This window comes from Mobula hypostoma, chromosome 13 (genome assembly GCF_963921235.1).
Source record: "Mobula hypostoma chromosome 13, sMobHyp1.1, whole genome shotgun sequence".
NCBI classification, from domain to species: Eukaryota; Metazoa; Chordata; class Chondrichthyes; order Myliobatiformes; family Myliobatidae; genus Mobula; species Mobula hypostoma.
In genome coordinates, this window is record NC_086109.1 from 6,398,830 (window position 1) to 6,414,206 (window position 15,377).

Sequence of the window (15,377 nt, forward strand, 5' to 3'; positions counted from 1 at the left end):
AGGGACAATATTTACGTACGTTTGGAAAAGCAAGGGCTGCTCAAGGGTATACAGCACAGTTTTGTTTGGGAGAAATCATGTCTCACAAATTTGTTTGCGTTTTCTGAGGCAACTAAGAAGACTGATGAAAAGAGGGTAGTGTGAGTGCTGTCTACATGGGCTTTAGTAAGACATTTGTTAAGGACAGCTTTGTCCAGAAGGCAAAAGACTCATAGAATCCAAGGGAAGTTGGCAAATTGGATACAAAATTAGCTTAATTATAGTAGATGAGAGGGTTGGTTGAAGGATGCTTGTGCAGAGTATTGGTCAGGCTGCACCTGGAATATTGTATGTAGCCCTAGTCACCAAACTGATTCTTGGGATGGCAGGATTGTTGTATGAGGATGGGTTGGTTCAATTTGCAGAGGAGATGAAGTACAACTTAAATGATAATCAACTGTGTCTTGCCAACAGGGGTTTGCACAAAACCATAAACCTCACAAGCATAAGGTCAAAAATATCATTACACTAGAATCTATAGCCTTCAGAACATAATACATTTCTTAATTATATTTATTTTATATTGTACTTTTATGTATACAGAATACAGCAAGTTTGTCACAATATGCATAAAATATTAATTTCATCCGCCTTATAGGAATGTGCTTGAATTTTAATGCCTGACAGCCTGCTGTTTATTACACAGACCATGGAACCATTTACAGCACTTAATTTGATTCAATTAAATCTCTAATATGCAAATGAAGAAAGATCTTGTTATAGGGTTCTATTTGACATCCTCATTTGCAGAATTTGACAAGAGACCATTGTTTACTACAGATAACATATGATACTTTCTTTTATTTTACAGATACTGTACAGGCCAACAACAGGCCCTTCCAGCCCAACAAGCCCATGTCATCCAAATACACCCATGTGGCCTATTAACCTGTACATCTTTGGAATGTGGGAGGAAACAGAAGCATGCCAAGGAAACCCATGCATTCACAGGGACAACATACAAACTGCTTACAGACATCAATGGGAAATAACATAAAAAGGCAAATGTACGAGACATTCACAGCTGCTTCATCATTTCCATTGCTACTATTTAAAGAGTACTCCCTACGGCAGCCTCAAGATGGCAGCAATACAGGCGGCGATAAAGTGCAGGGGACTGGGGTATACAACATTCTCCTTTGTGTCCATGCACTCATCATCTCATCCGATCCAAACAACTCCCATATCACAAGCAGTCCCGAACTACAAAGTATAGACTAATCAACAGTTGGTAATCCTAGAATGTGGCTTAAAATTGATCCGAACAAAGAGGTTGCAGGTTGGATTTAAATTCGCTGCTTGAAAGAGCAGTGGATGAGCTGACAACGAGAGATAAACCTATGGGCCAAGAGCAGGTAAGAAAAATTCATTCAACATCAATACTTGGTTGACATAGACACAAATCCCCACACCTTTACTTCCTGAGAAAACTAAAGAAATCTGGCCTGTCCCCTAAAACCCTCACTAATTTTTATAGATGCACCGTAGAAAGCATTCTTCTAGGGTGCATCACAACCTGGTATGGAAGTTGTCCGTGTCCAAGACCGAAAGAAGCTGGAGAAGATCGCGAACACGGCGCAGCACATCACACAAACCAATCTTCCGTCCTTGGACTCACTTTACACCACACGCTGTCAGAGCAGTGCTGCCAGGATAATCAAGGACACGACCCACCCAGCCAACACACTTTTTGTCCCTCTTCCCTCCGGGAGAAGGCTCAGGAGCTTTAAGACTCGTACGGCCAGATTTGGGAACAGCTTCTTTCCAACTGCGATAAGACTGCTGAACGGATCCTGACCCAGATCTGGGCCGTACCCTCCAAATATTCAGACCCGCCTCTCATTTTTTTTTTGCACTACCTTACTTTCCATTTTTCTATTTTCTATTTATGATTTATTAAAAATTTAAATTATATTTACCATCGATTTGTAATCCAGGGAGCGGGAACCGCAGAATCAAATATCGCTGTGATGATTGTATGTTCTAGTATCAATTGTTTGGCAACAATAAAGCATAAAGTATAAATCCTCCTTCTCCTTAAATTTCTTAGCCTTAGGACCCACACCAGCTGGTTTAGGAACAGTTGTTATTCTTCAACCATTAGGCTCTTAAAGCAGTGTGGATAACTTCACTCATCATAACTCTGAACCGATTTCACAATCTATGGTCTCACTTTCAAGGATTCTACAATTCACGTTCTCAGTATTTGATTTTTATTTACTTATTCATAATTATTATTTATTTTTGTACTTCAAAGTACATTTATTATCAAAGTATGTATATGTTATACAACCATGACATTCATCTCCTTACAGAGAACCACAAAACAAAGAAACCCAAAAGAACCCATAAAAAGTGACCGACAAACATCCAAAGTGCAGCAAGAAATAAATGTAAGCAAAGGCCATTTAGAATGAAAGTGAATCCTCAGACACGAAGCCTGCAGCAGCCAGTGCAGGACACAGCCTCAGTGCAACACAGAATGGAATAAAAGTCTTTGTTTGTCTTCTTTGCACATTAGTTGCTTGTCAGTCTTTGTGTACAGTTTCTAATTGATTCTATTGTATTTCTTTGCCCTACTGTGAATGCCTGCAAGAAAATGAACCTTAGGCTTGTATATGGTGACTTTGATAATAAATTTCATTTAAACTTTTTCTAATCTTATAAACCTGATTGCCTACTTGATACCTAATGACTGCACTACTGCTGGCAATAGATTCCATATTGATGGGACCGATAAACAGGTCGTTTGCCCTTTTGTAAAATGTGATACCACAGATTCCACTGAATTTGTAATGTCATTTGCAAATGCTGTCAACTCACTGTGGTCAGACGAGTCCTATAGTGCATGTTGTACATAAATGAGAGACAATATGGAATGCAGTGTTTAGTAATGCTCCCAAAGACATCCGATTTGCTAGATTAGTCCTCTCTCATTTTAAATGTTAGAGGCCAGAAGTAGTATATCAGAATGATATAGTAGAGTAAGTTATTAATGCTGCATGCTTGAGCAGTAGGATAAAGGCTCATGGCCAGAGTTTGGCTCCTAGACCAAATACTCAAATAGCTTTCATTCTTCTACATTTATCTGGTTCCTCCAGTATCACTGGAAAATAAATTAATTTTTCATTTTACATCTTGCTATTCAGATTAGGTCAAGAGAGCCAGCAAGGCATATAAAACAATTTGACATTAGCCACGGCCTCAAAGCTCTCTCATCCCATCACAAACATAATATTATTAAAATTATTCACTAGGTATGGTACACTCACTCAAAGCCCAATGATCATAAATCCACTTTCCCCGGGGGTTTCCAATTCCTTCACAAAACGCAAGCATCTTTGGAAAATCCAATATTTATTGCCAATTTTCAATTCCTCTTGAATATAGAGTCCTTCCCTGAAGAATATTAATGAGCCAAAATGTTTATATAATAATCCGATAACTTCACTTGCATTCCTCCAAGCAGACCACAACCTTGCCGTAGGGTTTTGAGGTCACCCATGACCAGGAATGGTCCACCGCCCCTCCAGGTTCAGCAATTCAGTTCAGGGCTAACAACCCCAACTGGCTAAACAAAACTGTTATGGAAACAGCAATTAAGAACCTTTCTACATCTGTGTGCGACAGTATTCCGAGTCTCAACCTGGGACTTGCATGACTGACAGTAGTGAAAACTCAGCTACTGGCACAATGAAGGAAGTCCTGAACACTGCCAGAGATGAAGGACCTTCACTGCTGCCCTAAACACCAGCAGCGACAGGTAGGTCACCTACTTTATTGATAACAACTAGGTAAATATTTTAAACACACATTTAAATTGCTGAAAGCTACAAGAATCTATGAACACCAACAATGAATGTTGGTTATTAATTATCCCTCAAATGACAGTTTTTTAAAACTAATTTTTCCTTAATACCGTATAGTGGTCATCACTAATTGAACTTAGCCACCTCACAGTGTTTTTTTTTAAATACATTAAGGTGATTCTGGAAGTGATGATATATTGAGCATCTTCACAAGTTAATTGCAGTAGAAGTACTTATTAAGGGCCATACATTTTGCTAAATGTTGAGATACATTGCAAGTGTGTGCTACAGTTATAGTTTCAATGCTTATCCAGTGTTGAAACATTCACTTGTAAGGCTTAGAATTTCATTGGCCTGAGGGCTGGCCAACTTTATACCAGATACATAAACTCGTATCAGAAGAGAACCAAAGACAAAACAAAATGTGTCTGATAAATATTATAACAGGAATATGTCCTGTAATTTCCAGGACAACAAAGAAAACAATACCCTTGCCAGTTTGCCTGGGTCAAATTAACTAAGAGTGGTGCAAGAAGAAAAATGTTGGCAGCATTCAACGTCAACCTGCTTATCTTCAATTTCTAGACAATTGTTGACTTTGTCCATTTAATCCTTTGTACCCACTGTTAGTACTTCCTGTCTCAGGGACCAGGACCAGTTTATTAGTAGTCTTGAAAATAAATGTTATTCATTCTGGGGCTTGTCTTCCTTCAAATTTAAGTAACTGAAAAACAATTTGAACAATCTAAGTCTCACATTAGTGCCTTTTGAGCAAATTTACATGCAGCACAGTTGCAGGAAAGCAACATTGATCTTCAAGGGCCCCCAATATCCAGGTCATGCTCTTTTCTCACTGCTGCCATCAAGAAGGTGGTACAGGAGCCTCAGGACCCACACTATCAGGTTTAGAAACTGCAGTTAACAAGCAGGATAGACAAAGGGGAAACCGCTTGATGTTGTGTACGTGGATTTTCAGAAGGTTTTAACAAGGTGCCATACATGTTAAGAGCCCACGGTATTACAGGAAAGTTACTATCATGGATAAAGTAGCGGATAATTGACAGGAGGCTAACAATGGGAACAAAGGGAGCCTCTTCTGGTTGGCTGCCTGTGACTAGTGTTGTCCAATAGTGGTCTGTGTTGGGACCGCTTCTTTTTACATTATATGTCAATGGTTTGGATGACAGAAGTGATGGCTTTGTTGCAAAGTTTGAAGATAATATGAAGATAGGTGGAGGGACAGGTAGTTTTTAAGGAAGTAGAAAGGCTACCAATGGAATTACACAGATTAGGAGAATAGGAAAAGAAGTGGCAGTTGGAATACAGTGTCAGGAAGTGTATGGTCACACATTTTAGTAGAAGAAATAAAAGGGTAGACTATTTTCTAAATCGAGAGAAAAAACAAGAATCGGAGGCACAAAAGGACTTGGGAGTCCTTGTGCAGGATTCCCTAAAGGTTAACTTGCAGGTTGAGTCTCTGGTAAGGAAGGCAAATGCGATGTTAGCACTCATTCCAAGACAGCAAGAATATAAAAGCAGGGATGTAATGACGTTGCTTTATAAAGCACTGGTGAGGCCTCACTTGGAGTATTGTGAGCAATTTTGGGCCCCTTATCTTAGAAAGGATGTGCAAACACTGGAGAGGGTTCAAAGGAGGTTCATAAAAATGATTCCAGGATTGAACGGCTTGTTATATAAAGAGTGTTTGATGGCTCTGGGCTGGTATTCACTAGAATTCATAATAATGAGGGGTGACCTAATTGATACCTATCGAATAGTGAAAGGCCTTGATAGAGTGAATGTGGAGAGGATGTTTCCAATGGTGGGAGAATCCAGGATCAGAGGACACAGCCTCAGAATAGAGGGGCATCCTTTTAGACCAGAGATGAGGAGGAACTTCTTTAGCCAGAAAGTGGTGAATCTGTGGAATTCGTTGCCACAGGCAGCTGTGGAGGAAGTCTTTACAAATATTTAAGGCAAAGGTTGATGGATTCTTGATTGGTCAAGGCATGAAGGGATACGGGGGGAAGGCAGGAGATTGTGGCTGAGAGGAATAATGGATCAACCATGATAAATTGAAGGAACAGACTTGATGGGTCAAATAGCCTAATTCTGCTCCTATATCTTATGGTTTTGTGGTCTTATTACCCCTCAACCATCAGGTTCTTGAACCAGAGGGATAACTTCACTCAATTCCACTTGCCCCATCACTGAACTGTTCCCACAACCTATGAACTCATTTTCAAGGACTCATCTCATATTCTTGATATTTATTGCTTACTTATTTATTATTATTTGTTTTGCCCTCTTTTTGTATTTGCACATGATTTTTATTGCTTTATTTCTTCATTTTTTATTTGCAGTTTGTTATCTTTTGCATATTGATTGTTTGTCCATCTTGTGTGCGGTCTTTCGTTGATTTAATTGTGTTTCTTTGTATTTACTGTGAATGCCTGCAAGTAAATGAATCTCAAGGTAGTACAAGGAACACATTTATGTATTTTAATAACAAATTTACTTATAACTTTTAAAATGCCAGTGTTTGTCATTCATCCTTAATTACCCTTGAACTGAGGAGCAGTTTAAAAAAAAATAAACCGAGCTCATTAGTGGATCTACAGTCATATACAAACCATATCAAGTACAGACAGCAGAGTTCCTTCCTTCAATCGTTTTGCTACGTTAGTGAAACCAGTGCTACATTGGGACCACTATGCGGTGACACTTGCAAGCTGCCACCAGGCATCTTCGGATGCGTTGTTGTTAACACAAATGACACATTTCCTTATATGCTTCGATGTACATGTGATAAATAAATAAATCTAATCTTATGGGTTTTTAAAACTACCTTCTGGTTACCAAGATCAACCTCTAATTCCTAGCTGCCCTAATGGTCCAGATCACTCACTCCAGGTCCAGTAAACTATGCACTTCTACTACTGTACCAGACTTAGAGTATTCACATTTTACCATTTATTCAGCATTTCTTTATAAATGCTTTTCAAACAGACCATTGATTCAGAGATAACCAGTCCATATGGTATCGCAGCAGTTAGCACAACGCTATTACAGCTCAGGGGGCTCTGGAGTTCAGAGTTCGATTCCAGTACCCTCTGTAAGGAGTCTCTGTACGTCCTCCCCGTGGAACGTGCCAGTTTCCTCCAGGTCCTCAGATTTCCTCCTCCAGTCTGAAGTCAAACCAGATAGGATAATTGGTCATTGTAAGTTGTCCCGTGGTTAGGATAGGTTTAATCGGGTTTGTCAGATGTTGCTAAAGCGGAGTACTGAAAGGGCCCACTCCGCACTGTATCACTAAACAAATAAATGAAAACTAAACAAAAGATTCTGCAGATGCTGGAAATCTTGAGCAACACACACACAAAATGCTGGAGAAACTCAGCTGGTCAGACAGTATCTACAGAGGGGAATAAACAGTCACGGTTTCAGGCAGAGACTTCTGGGTTCTCCTCCACTTTCTCTTCTTCCCCCTTCCTTTCCAATCCTAATGAAGGGTCTCGGCCCAAAGCGTCAACTGTTTATTCCTCTCCATAGATGCTGCCTGACCTGCTGAGTTCCTCCAACATTTTGTGTATGTGATCCAAAACTGTTTTATAAAAGTTAACAAATGTTTCTGATAGCTATTAATGAGCACTCTTATCAGATAATAGCTGAAGTGGTCATAATGGAAGCTTTAGCATTCAAGTGAGATAATATTTTGATAAATGGTACTAACTGACCATTTAACATCAGTACTGATTGGAATGATCATATAAATGCGCAAAGCCAGTTGATTACTAATAACCAGAAAGGATTAGGATATCATAATGTTGCAATAAAGCGGTACTACATTTTTTAATGCTACATTGATGAAATCATCAGTTCCAGTTTCAGTGGCAGATAACCAATAAAAGAATAGATCAAACCTACTTTCTCATTGATGTGAAATTGTCAGTTTAGTTGTTTTTTTTGAAAAAAGCACAAGCACTGAACTCTGACAACCTGCCTTTAAGATAACATTAATGACTATATTCATTTTTCATTAAACCAAATGTAGTTGCATGAATTAAACCAAAGAGTGTATTCTAATCAGGATTATGAACAATAATATTTCAAAAAAAAAAGCACCCCTAACCTCAGCAACTGTAACAGTAACAATTATCTCATTCAACCACGGGGAGCTTTAAACTTTCACAAGTTTCACTAACATAACTGGAATCCAATATCACAGTAGATTTCTCACAAAGAATATTTACTAACTGGCTGTTAAATACTCCATGAGAATTAAACATTTTATATATTAGTAAAGTACCTTTCCCATCAGCATATCTGCATTCTACAAACTAAAATATGCAGAACTCTTGCCAAACTCGAACATGCAATAGGACACATCCAGCAGACAGCTTGAGTATTACTCCAGATGTGGAGACCTGAAAACTCTGCAAATTATACAGGTACTTGTGCAAAGTTGGTTGTCCATATGCTCCTCAAAAACTAAAACTCTGTAACTTCCCAAATAGATTTCAACTTGGGAAATGACAATACCTTCTTTTCTCAATTCAATTTACTTTTGAAAAGTGTATGTCCAAGCAAGAGCGTGTACACCACAATTAAATTCTACGCCAATGCTCATAGAGTCACTGAGTAGTACAACACAGAAACTGGTCCATGCTGACCACAGCATCGTCCCTGCTTGGCCCATATCTCTCCAAGCCCCACCCTACATGTAACTATCCAAATGCCTCTTAAATATTGCAATTCTACCAGCCTCAATCACATTCTCTGGTGGTTCATTCCAGATACTTACTACCCTCTGTTTGATGAAATTACTTCTTTGGTCTCTGAAATCTTTCCCATCTTATTTTCTATCTGTGTCCTCTAGTTTTGGACTCCCCAACCCTTATTAATACCCCTCCTGATTTTTATTTGGAAATATGGCACAGAATAGCCCTTCGAGCCGCAATGCCAGCAACCCTAGCCCAATCACTATTTACAATGACCAATTAACCTGCCAACCTGCCAACTGGCACACCTTTGGAATGTGGGATGAAACCGGAGCACCTGGAGGAAGCCCATGTGTTCCACAGGGAGGATGTACAAATTCCTTACAGGGGACACTGGGATTGAACTCTGACTCCCCAAAATGTAATAGTATCACACTAACCAGTATGCTGTCATGGCTGTATAAAAACATACCTCCTGCTCTTCAGGGAATAAAGAGCCAACCTTTCCCTACAACTTAGGCCACCTCATTCTGGAAATGCCCTCCTCAATTGCTTCCCAGCTCGTCAATGTCTTTCTTCTAACAGGGTGACCAAAACTGTACCCAAATCTCCTAAACTGGACAACCTTGTTTTGACTCCATGTCTTGGTCAGACTGCCATCTTCCAGTTGGTGCAAAAAACAGAACTCTGCTGTGCCCACCTTGCACCAAGAGCTCTCACCAGCTACCAACGGCACCCAGTCCGGGTGCATTTGGCTTTAAAGTTAACATCCTCATGTTCAAATGCCGTTTGCTCTCATTCCTCATGATTGTCGCAACCTTTTCCAACCCTACAAATCCTGTTGGGTGGTAGCATTTCTTTATCAAAGTTGCCACTAACAACCGCGCCTTTCATCTATCCATGCTTCAGTCAAAGTTCAAAGTAAATTTATTAGCAAAGTGTGTATATGTCACCGTATGCTAGCTTGGGATTCATTTTCTTGTAGGCATTTACAGGAAAATAAAGAAATACTAAAGAATTAATGTTAAACTATACATAATCAAAGACTGACAAACATCCAATGTGTAAAAGATGACAAATTGTGTAAATAAAAAAAAAACAAATAATACTGAGAACACGAGTTATAGGGTCTTTGAAGACAAGTGCATAGGTTGTGGAATCAGTTCAGTGTTGAGGCAAGTGAAATTATCCACACTGTTTCAGGAGCCTATTGGTTGTAGAGTAACAACTGTTCCTGAATCTGGTGGTGTGGGAGCTAAGGTTCCTATACAGTACCTCTGGCATTATGGTAGGATCGAGAAGACAGCATGGCTTGAATAGTGGGGCTCCTTGATGACGGGTGATGCTTTCTTGTGGAAACTCCTCTCATTAATGTGCTCAATGGTGAGGAGGACTTTGCCTGTGATGGACTGGGCAGTATCCACCACCTTCCATAGACTCTTCCATTCCTAGGTTCGAATTCCTTTTCCAGACTTCGTCATCTCTCTTACCCCCTTAATGATTCTCATTAAAACTTAAGAGCTTTGGTCTAGTGATTCTTTATAAAGCCAATTTTGCTCGACAGCAACCCTCTGAACTGCCATGGGATTTTTACTACATTAAAGGCACTAAATAAATTGCTGTAAGCTTCAGTAATGTTATAGGGTTACCAATCTCAGAAGGCATTCTTTGGAACAGCTGACAATCTAACTGTTACAACATACGTTGACAGATGTTGGCATACTAGAGCTTTATAATTATTGGTAATCACGTCGAGATCAGCGCTGCACAGTTTGGCTGTACATATATACAGTACATCCATATGCCTAGATGTATACAAACACACACACACCGCTCTATTTCACGGGCAATTCTATGAATAAAACAACCTCGGGCAGCAGCAGCTCCGAAAGCCAAACGACAATTAACAGTGTAATCAGCATTTTCCCTGCCTTCAACTATATACAGAGTAAGTCTAAATAACATGGTACATTATCACACACATTTTGTCACTTGTTTCCCCAATTTTACCTTAAAGTGCACAATGTTCTGCCGCAGAACATTCAACAGCACAATAAGCAGCATTATTTGTGCATTTTCCAAGACCCGGGCATGCCTGGGAAGGTGAACATTTATTGCTGATTCCTAGTTATCCCTAAACTGAGTGGCCATTTCAGAGTTCAACACGCCAGTGAATCCAGAATCTCAAACTGCCCCGGCCAGATGAGGATGAAAGATTTCACCTCCTGAAAGGCGTCCGTGAACTGGGTGAGCAATCACAGTCACCCAGTAGTTTTACCATCACCTTCGTCCAATGTTTCATTTGAGCTACAGGTTATTAACTGAATTTACTGGTATTGGAGATAAGCTTCCCTGACCAGCAAAGGCCTCAGATACTTGCTGGCCAAGAGAGCTTTTTTAAAATATATATAAATACAATAGGGGGTTTGTGAGGCATGCTCCTGTGATGTTTAGACAAGTTATTGGATCAATAGCACTTTAATGAATCAGCACTGTGGGACAGCATTAAGTGAGGTGGCAGTGCTAATGGCCTTTCTCAGGAGTGGTTGGCTCGAAAAGTAAACAGTGAATAATTCTGTTCTTCCTATGTCTTATGTCTAATACACACACATATTTCAAAACCTAAAACCATTTGCTGTCAAAATAACCCCTTTAAAATAAACAGGTCTTTAATGTTACAGATACAGTATTGGAAATCTGAAGTTACAGCTGAGGGGCAAGATTCTCAGCTCTGTAAATAGAACAAGCTGCCAGAGAGGGTGGTTGAGGTAGATAACAATTGCAACATTTAAAAGAGCTCGGAGGGGTACATGGATAGGATACAAGAGATCCTGCAGATGCTGGACATCCACAGTAGCACACACAAAATGCTGGAGGAACTCAACAGGTTAGGCAGCATCAATGGGGGCAAACAAACAGTGGATGTTTCAAAGCAGTGAAGGGTCTCCCCGGGAATATTGACTGTTTCTTCTTATCGGATGCTGCCTGACCTGCTGAGTTCCTCCAGAACAAATAAGAAAGGTTTAGAGCAGATGTTCCCACCCTGGGGTCCTCGGATCCCTCGGTTAATGGTAGGGGTCTATGGCATTAAAAAAAGTTGGGAACCCCTGACGGGCAAACTGGATTAGCATAAATGGGCAGCTTGGCCAGCAGGAACGAGTAGGGCCGAAGGGTCTGCTGCCGTGCTGTGTAACTCTATGAAAACAGAACATGTCGGACATGGTCAGAGGGTCACGATACACAAGTGGAGACTAACAACGCTTTCTTTCAGAACAGCCACCTTTCATCACTATAACTCGTCTTCTCCGTCGCCGCCAGACCAGCTGTAGGACGCACATCGTCTGTTCTTTCTCAGGCAATTACTCAACATCAAGGATCATAACGTTGGAACGTTATAACGTTGGAAAATAACACGTAGCAATTTAAAACGGTAAATGTTTACAGAAAAGCACGGGCACAGATTGTGACGTGAGAAGGTACTGTCGTTAGTCCAGAACTGCACACCCCAAACACAGTATCACACAAAAAAAATCACAAACTGCTGAAGGAACGCAACTGGTCCAGCAACATTCGTGGAGGGAAGAGGCGCGGAGCAATTACTGACGTTTCTGATCGAGTCGTAATTCCTCTCCCCCCCACAAATGCTGCTCGACCGCAGAGTTCCTGCAGACTCTAGCATTAGCGATCTCCCACCTCCCCAAAGATTTCACTCAACTGTTGATGCGCAGGGAGCTCGGGCCAACCGTCATAAACAAAACGCAACTAGAGCGCCGAGTAGGATGCACTGACCCTCGGGGCTGAATACTTGGCCATCATCAATTGTGCACGGTCAGTTATCACTGTGTGCTGCTGTGGTGCACCTGAGTAGTTGCAATCCCCACTCGGGCAAACTACGAAAGCAAAAGAATTCACGCTTGGTACACTCCGGTACCCAATGGATCCCCCCCCCCCTCGGGTTCACTGCGATCCCCAATGGATCCTTGCTCGAGTGCACTACACCCTGACAGGGTCAGAAGCGCAGAACCACTTGCGGTAGGGTCGGCCACGGTCATTTACACCCAAATTGCCCAGCCTCCCCGGTAGTCCGGGCACCTGTCCTGTCCCGGCGCGCTGTGACACGGACTCACTGTGGCAGCGGACGCTCGTCCCGTCCGGTCTGATGGTTTGGCCGCACAGGTCGCACCAGGTGTGCAAGGTACACGGCCCGAAGCGGTGTCCCTCGCCCTTCTCCTCCGGCACCCGCGGGTCCTCGGCCTGCTGGAAGATGGTGCGGACATCCCGCGGCCGCTGGGCGCCGACCTTCAGCCGGACCCGCCAAGCCTGCGCCCCCGCTGCTCCGGCTCCCCCTGCCCGGGCCGGCGGCGACCTGGGGCCGCAGCTGCCCGGCTTCAGGGCAACGCAGCGGAGGATCAGCTGCTCGGCCGACAACGCCACCGATGCCCCGGGCCTGGACCGCAGGCACCCTGGTCCCTGGTGCCCGGTGAGGGGGTGGCTGAGGTGGGCGCTGAGCAGAGGCGGCGGCTGCGAGGCAGAGACCGTCGGCATTGTTGTTATTGTGGGAATGGTCACCGGGCCCCGGATCATCCAACAACCGGACCCGCTGGCAGCGATTGCTGGCCACGCGCCGCGGCTGCGGTCCTTTAAACACCCTCGCCGCGCGTGCCGCGTCCCCCGCCCCGCCCGCCCCGATTTAGCCAATCAGCAGTCCGCGAAGCCGCCTTCCCCGCCCCACAGCCCCGGTGCCACCAATCGCGTGTGGCTCTGATCCCGCCTCCTCCCCGCCCACAACCCCGCGTCACTGTCCAGAGCTTTCGTCCCCTCGGTCAGAGGGGCTTCTTCACTTTCCTCACTCCCTTCTTCTTTGAGAAATCACTCACCCTCCTCACTGCCTCTATACTCCACTCACTCCTACTGTCTTCCCTCTCATCACTCTACTCGCCTTCACTCTGCCCCATTGCCACAGACAGACCCTCGGTCTAATCACTCATACGCTATTCACTCCGACAGACACACTCTTCTGACCCCCTTCATTCTTACAAACAGGCCCTCACCCTCCATTCCCACAAAACTCGGCCTCCCTTCCCATAAAACTCACTGTCATCCTCCTCACTCCCCCCATTCCCGCAAAACTCACTGTCACCCTCCTCACTCCCTCCACTCCCTCAAAACTCACTCTCTCCGTTCTCACAAAACTTACCCCACTCCATTCCCACAAAACTCACTGTCACCCTCCTCACTCCCTCCACTCCCTCAAAACTCACTCTCTCCGTTCCCACAAAACTTACCCCACTCCATTCCCACAAAACTCACTGTCATCCTCCTCACTCCCCCATTCCCACAAAACTCACTGTCACCCTCCTCACTCCCTCCACTCCCTCAAAACTCACTCTCTCCGTTCCCACAAAACTCACCCCACTCCATTCCCACAAAACTCACTGTCATCCTCCTCACTCCCCCATTCCCACAAAACTCACTGTCACCCTCCTCACTCCCTCCACTCCCTCAAAACTCACTCTCTCCGTTCCCACAAAACTCACCCCACTCCATTCCCACAAAACTCACTGTCACCCTCCTCACTTCCTCAAAACTCACTCTCTCTGTTCCCACAAAACTCACCCACACCCACTCCATTCCCGCAAAACTCACTCTCACCCTCCTCACTCCATCCATTCCGACAAAACTCTTTTTTTCCCTTTCTGTTCTCACCCCCTGTCTGTCTCCACAAATCACCATCAGCCTCTGTCACAGCAATCCCCTGGCTCCGTCTGTCCATCACCCACTTCCTCTGCTCACACCTGGTTCCGCCAATCATCTTTTACGCCTTTATACAGGCTAACTTCACTCTACACTTGTTGGTGCAAGGGCTTTTCCCAAAAATTTCGATCATCCCTTTGCCTGTCCAAACACTGCTCGACCCGCTGAGTTCTTCCAGCAGATTATTTGTATTTCTTGCTCCGCATCCCTGCACCTACAGATTGCTGTGGTTGCCGTGCACAAACTGTGTAAGGCGTTGTTAAGAAGCGTCACTTTGATTTCTATTTACAGGTACACTCCCTTTCAACCATCTTCCTCTCTCACACTGGGAAACCCCCATCTTGCTGGTCATTCTTTTCTTGAAAATACTCCACATTTATAGGGAACTACTTTCAATTTGAAACATGTGATGTATTTCCCCATTCACTCGATAAAACTCCACAATGTGTTCTCTAGTGCCCGTTTCTTGCGGCCAACAGAGAGTGGGAGAACAGTCAAAGGCAAGTCAGAATCAGAATTAGGTTTAGCATCAGGTTTAATAAGTCGTGAAATTTGTTTGATTTATTTATTTATTGGGATTCCACACGAATAGCCAATTTCCCTCGGGATCAATAAAGTATGACTATGACTATGACAAATAGGCCTTTCTGGCCCTTTGAGCCACACTGCCCAGCAATTCCGATTTAACCCTAGCTTAATCACGGGACAATTTACAATGATCAATTAACCAACCTACAGATATGTCTTTGGACTGTGGGAGGAAACCAGAGCACCCATAGGAAATCCATGCAGTCACGGGGAGAAGGTACAAACTCCTTATAGGCAGTGTTGGGAATTGAACCCATGTCACCTGTCAGGAAAGCATTGTGCTAACCACTAAGCAACCGTGCCACTGTTTTGCAGCAGCAGAACAGTGCAATACATATAAATACTATAAATTACAATAAGAAATATATATAAAAATTTAATGAAATATGTAGTGCAGGAAGAGCAAATATAGTGAGGTAGTTCATTGCCTGTTCAGAAATCTGATGGTGGAGGGGAAGAAGCTCCT

General features: G+C 43.0%; 1 protein-coding gene across 1 annotated transcript in view; it reads right to left on the reverse strand.

The window, feature by feature from the left end:
- Positions 1 to 13,224, reverse strand: part of rassf5 (Ras association domain family member 5) — a 100,653-nt gene extending 87,429 nt beyond the window's left edge. Inside the window, exon 1 of the mRNA XM_063065189.1 lies at positions 12,697 to 13,224. Coding sequence (XP_062921259.1) covers positions 12,697 to 13,153 — 457 coding nt within the window. The 5' untranslated portion in view covers positions 13,154 to 13,224. The remainder of the gene's footprint in view (positions 1 to 12,696) is intronic.
- Positions 13,225 to 15,377: the final 2,153 nt, after the last annotated feature.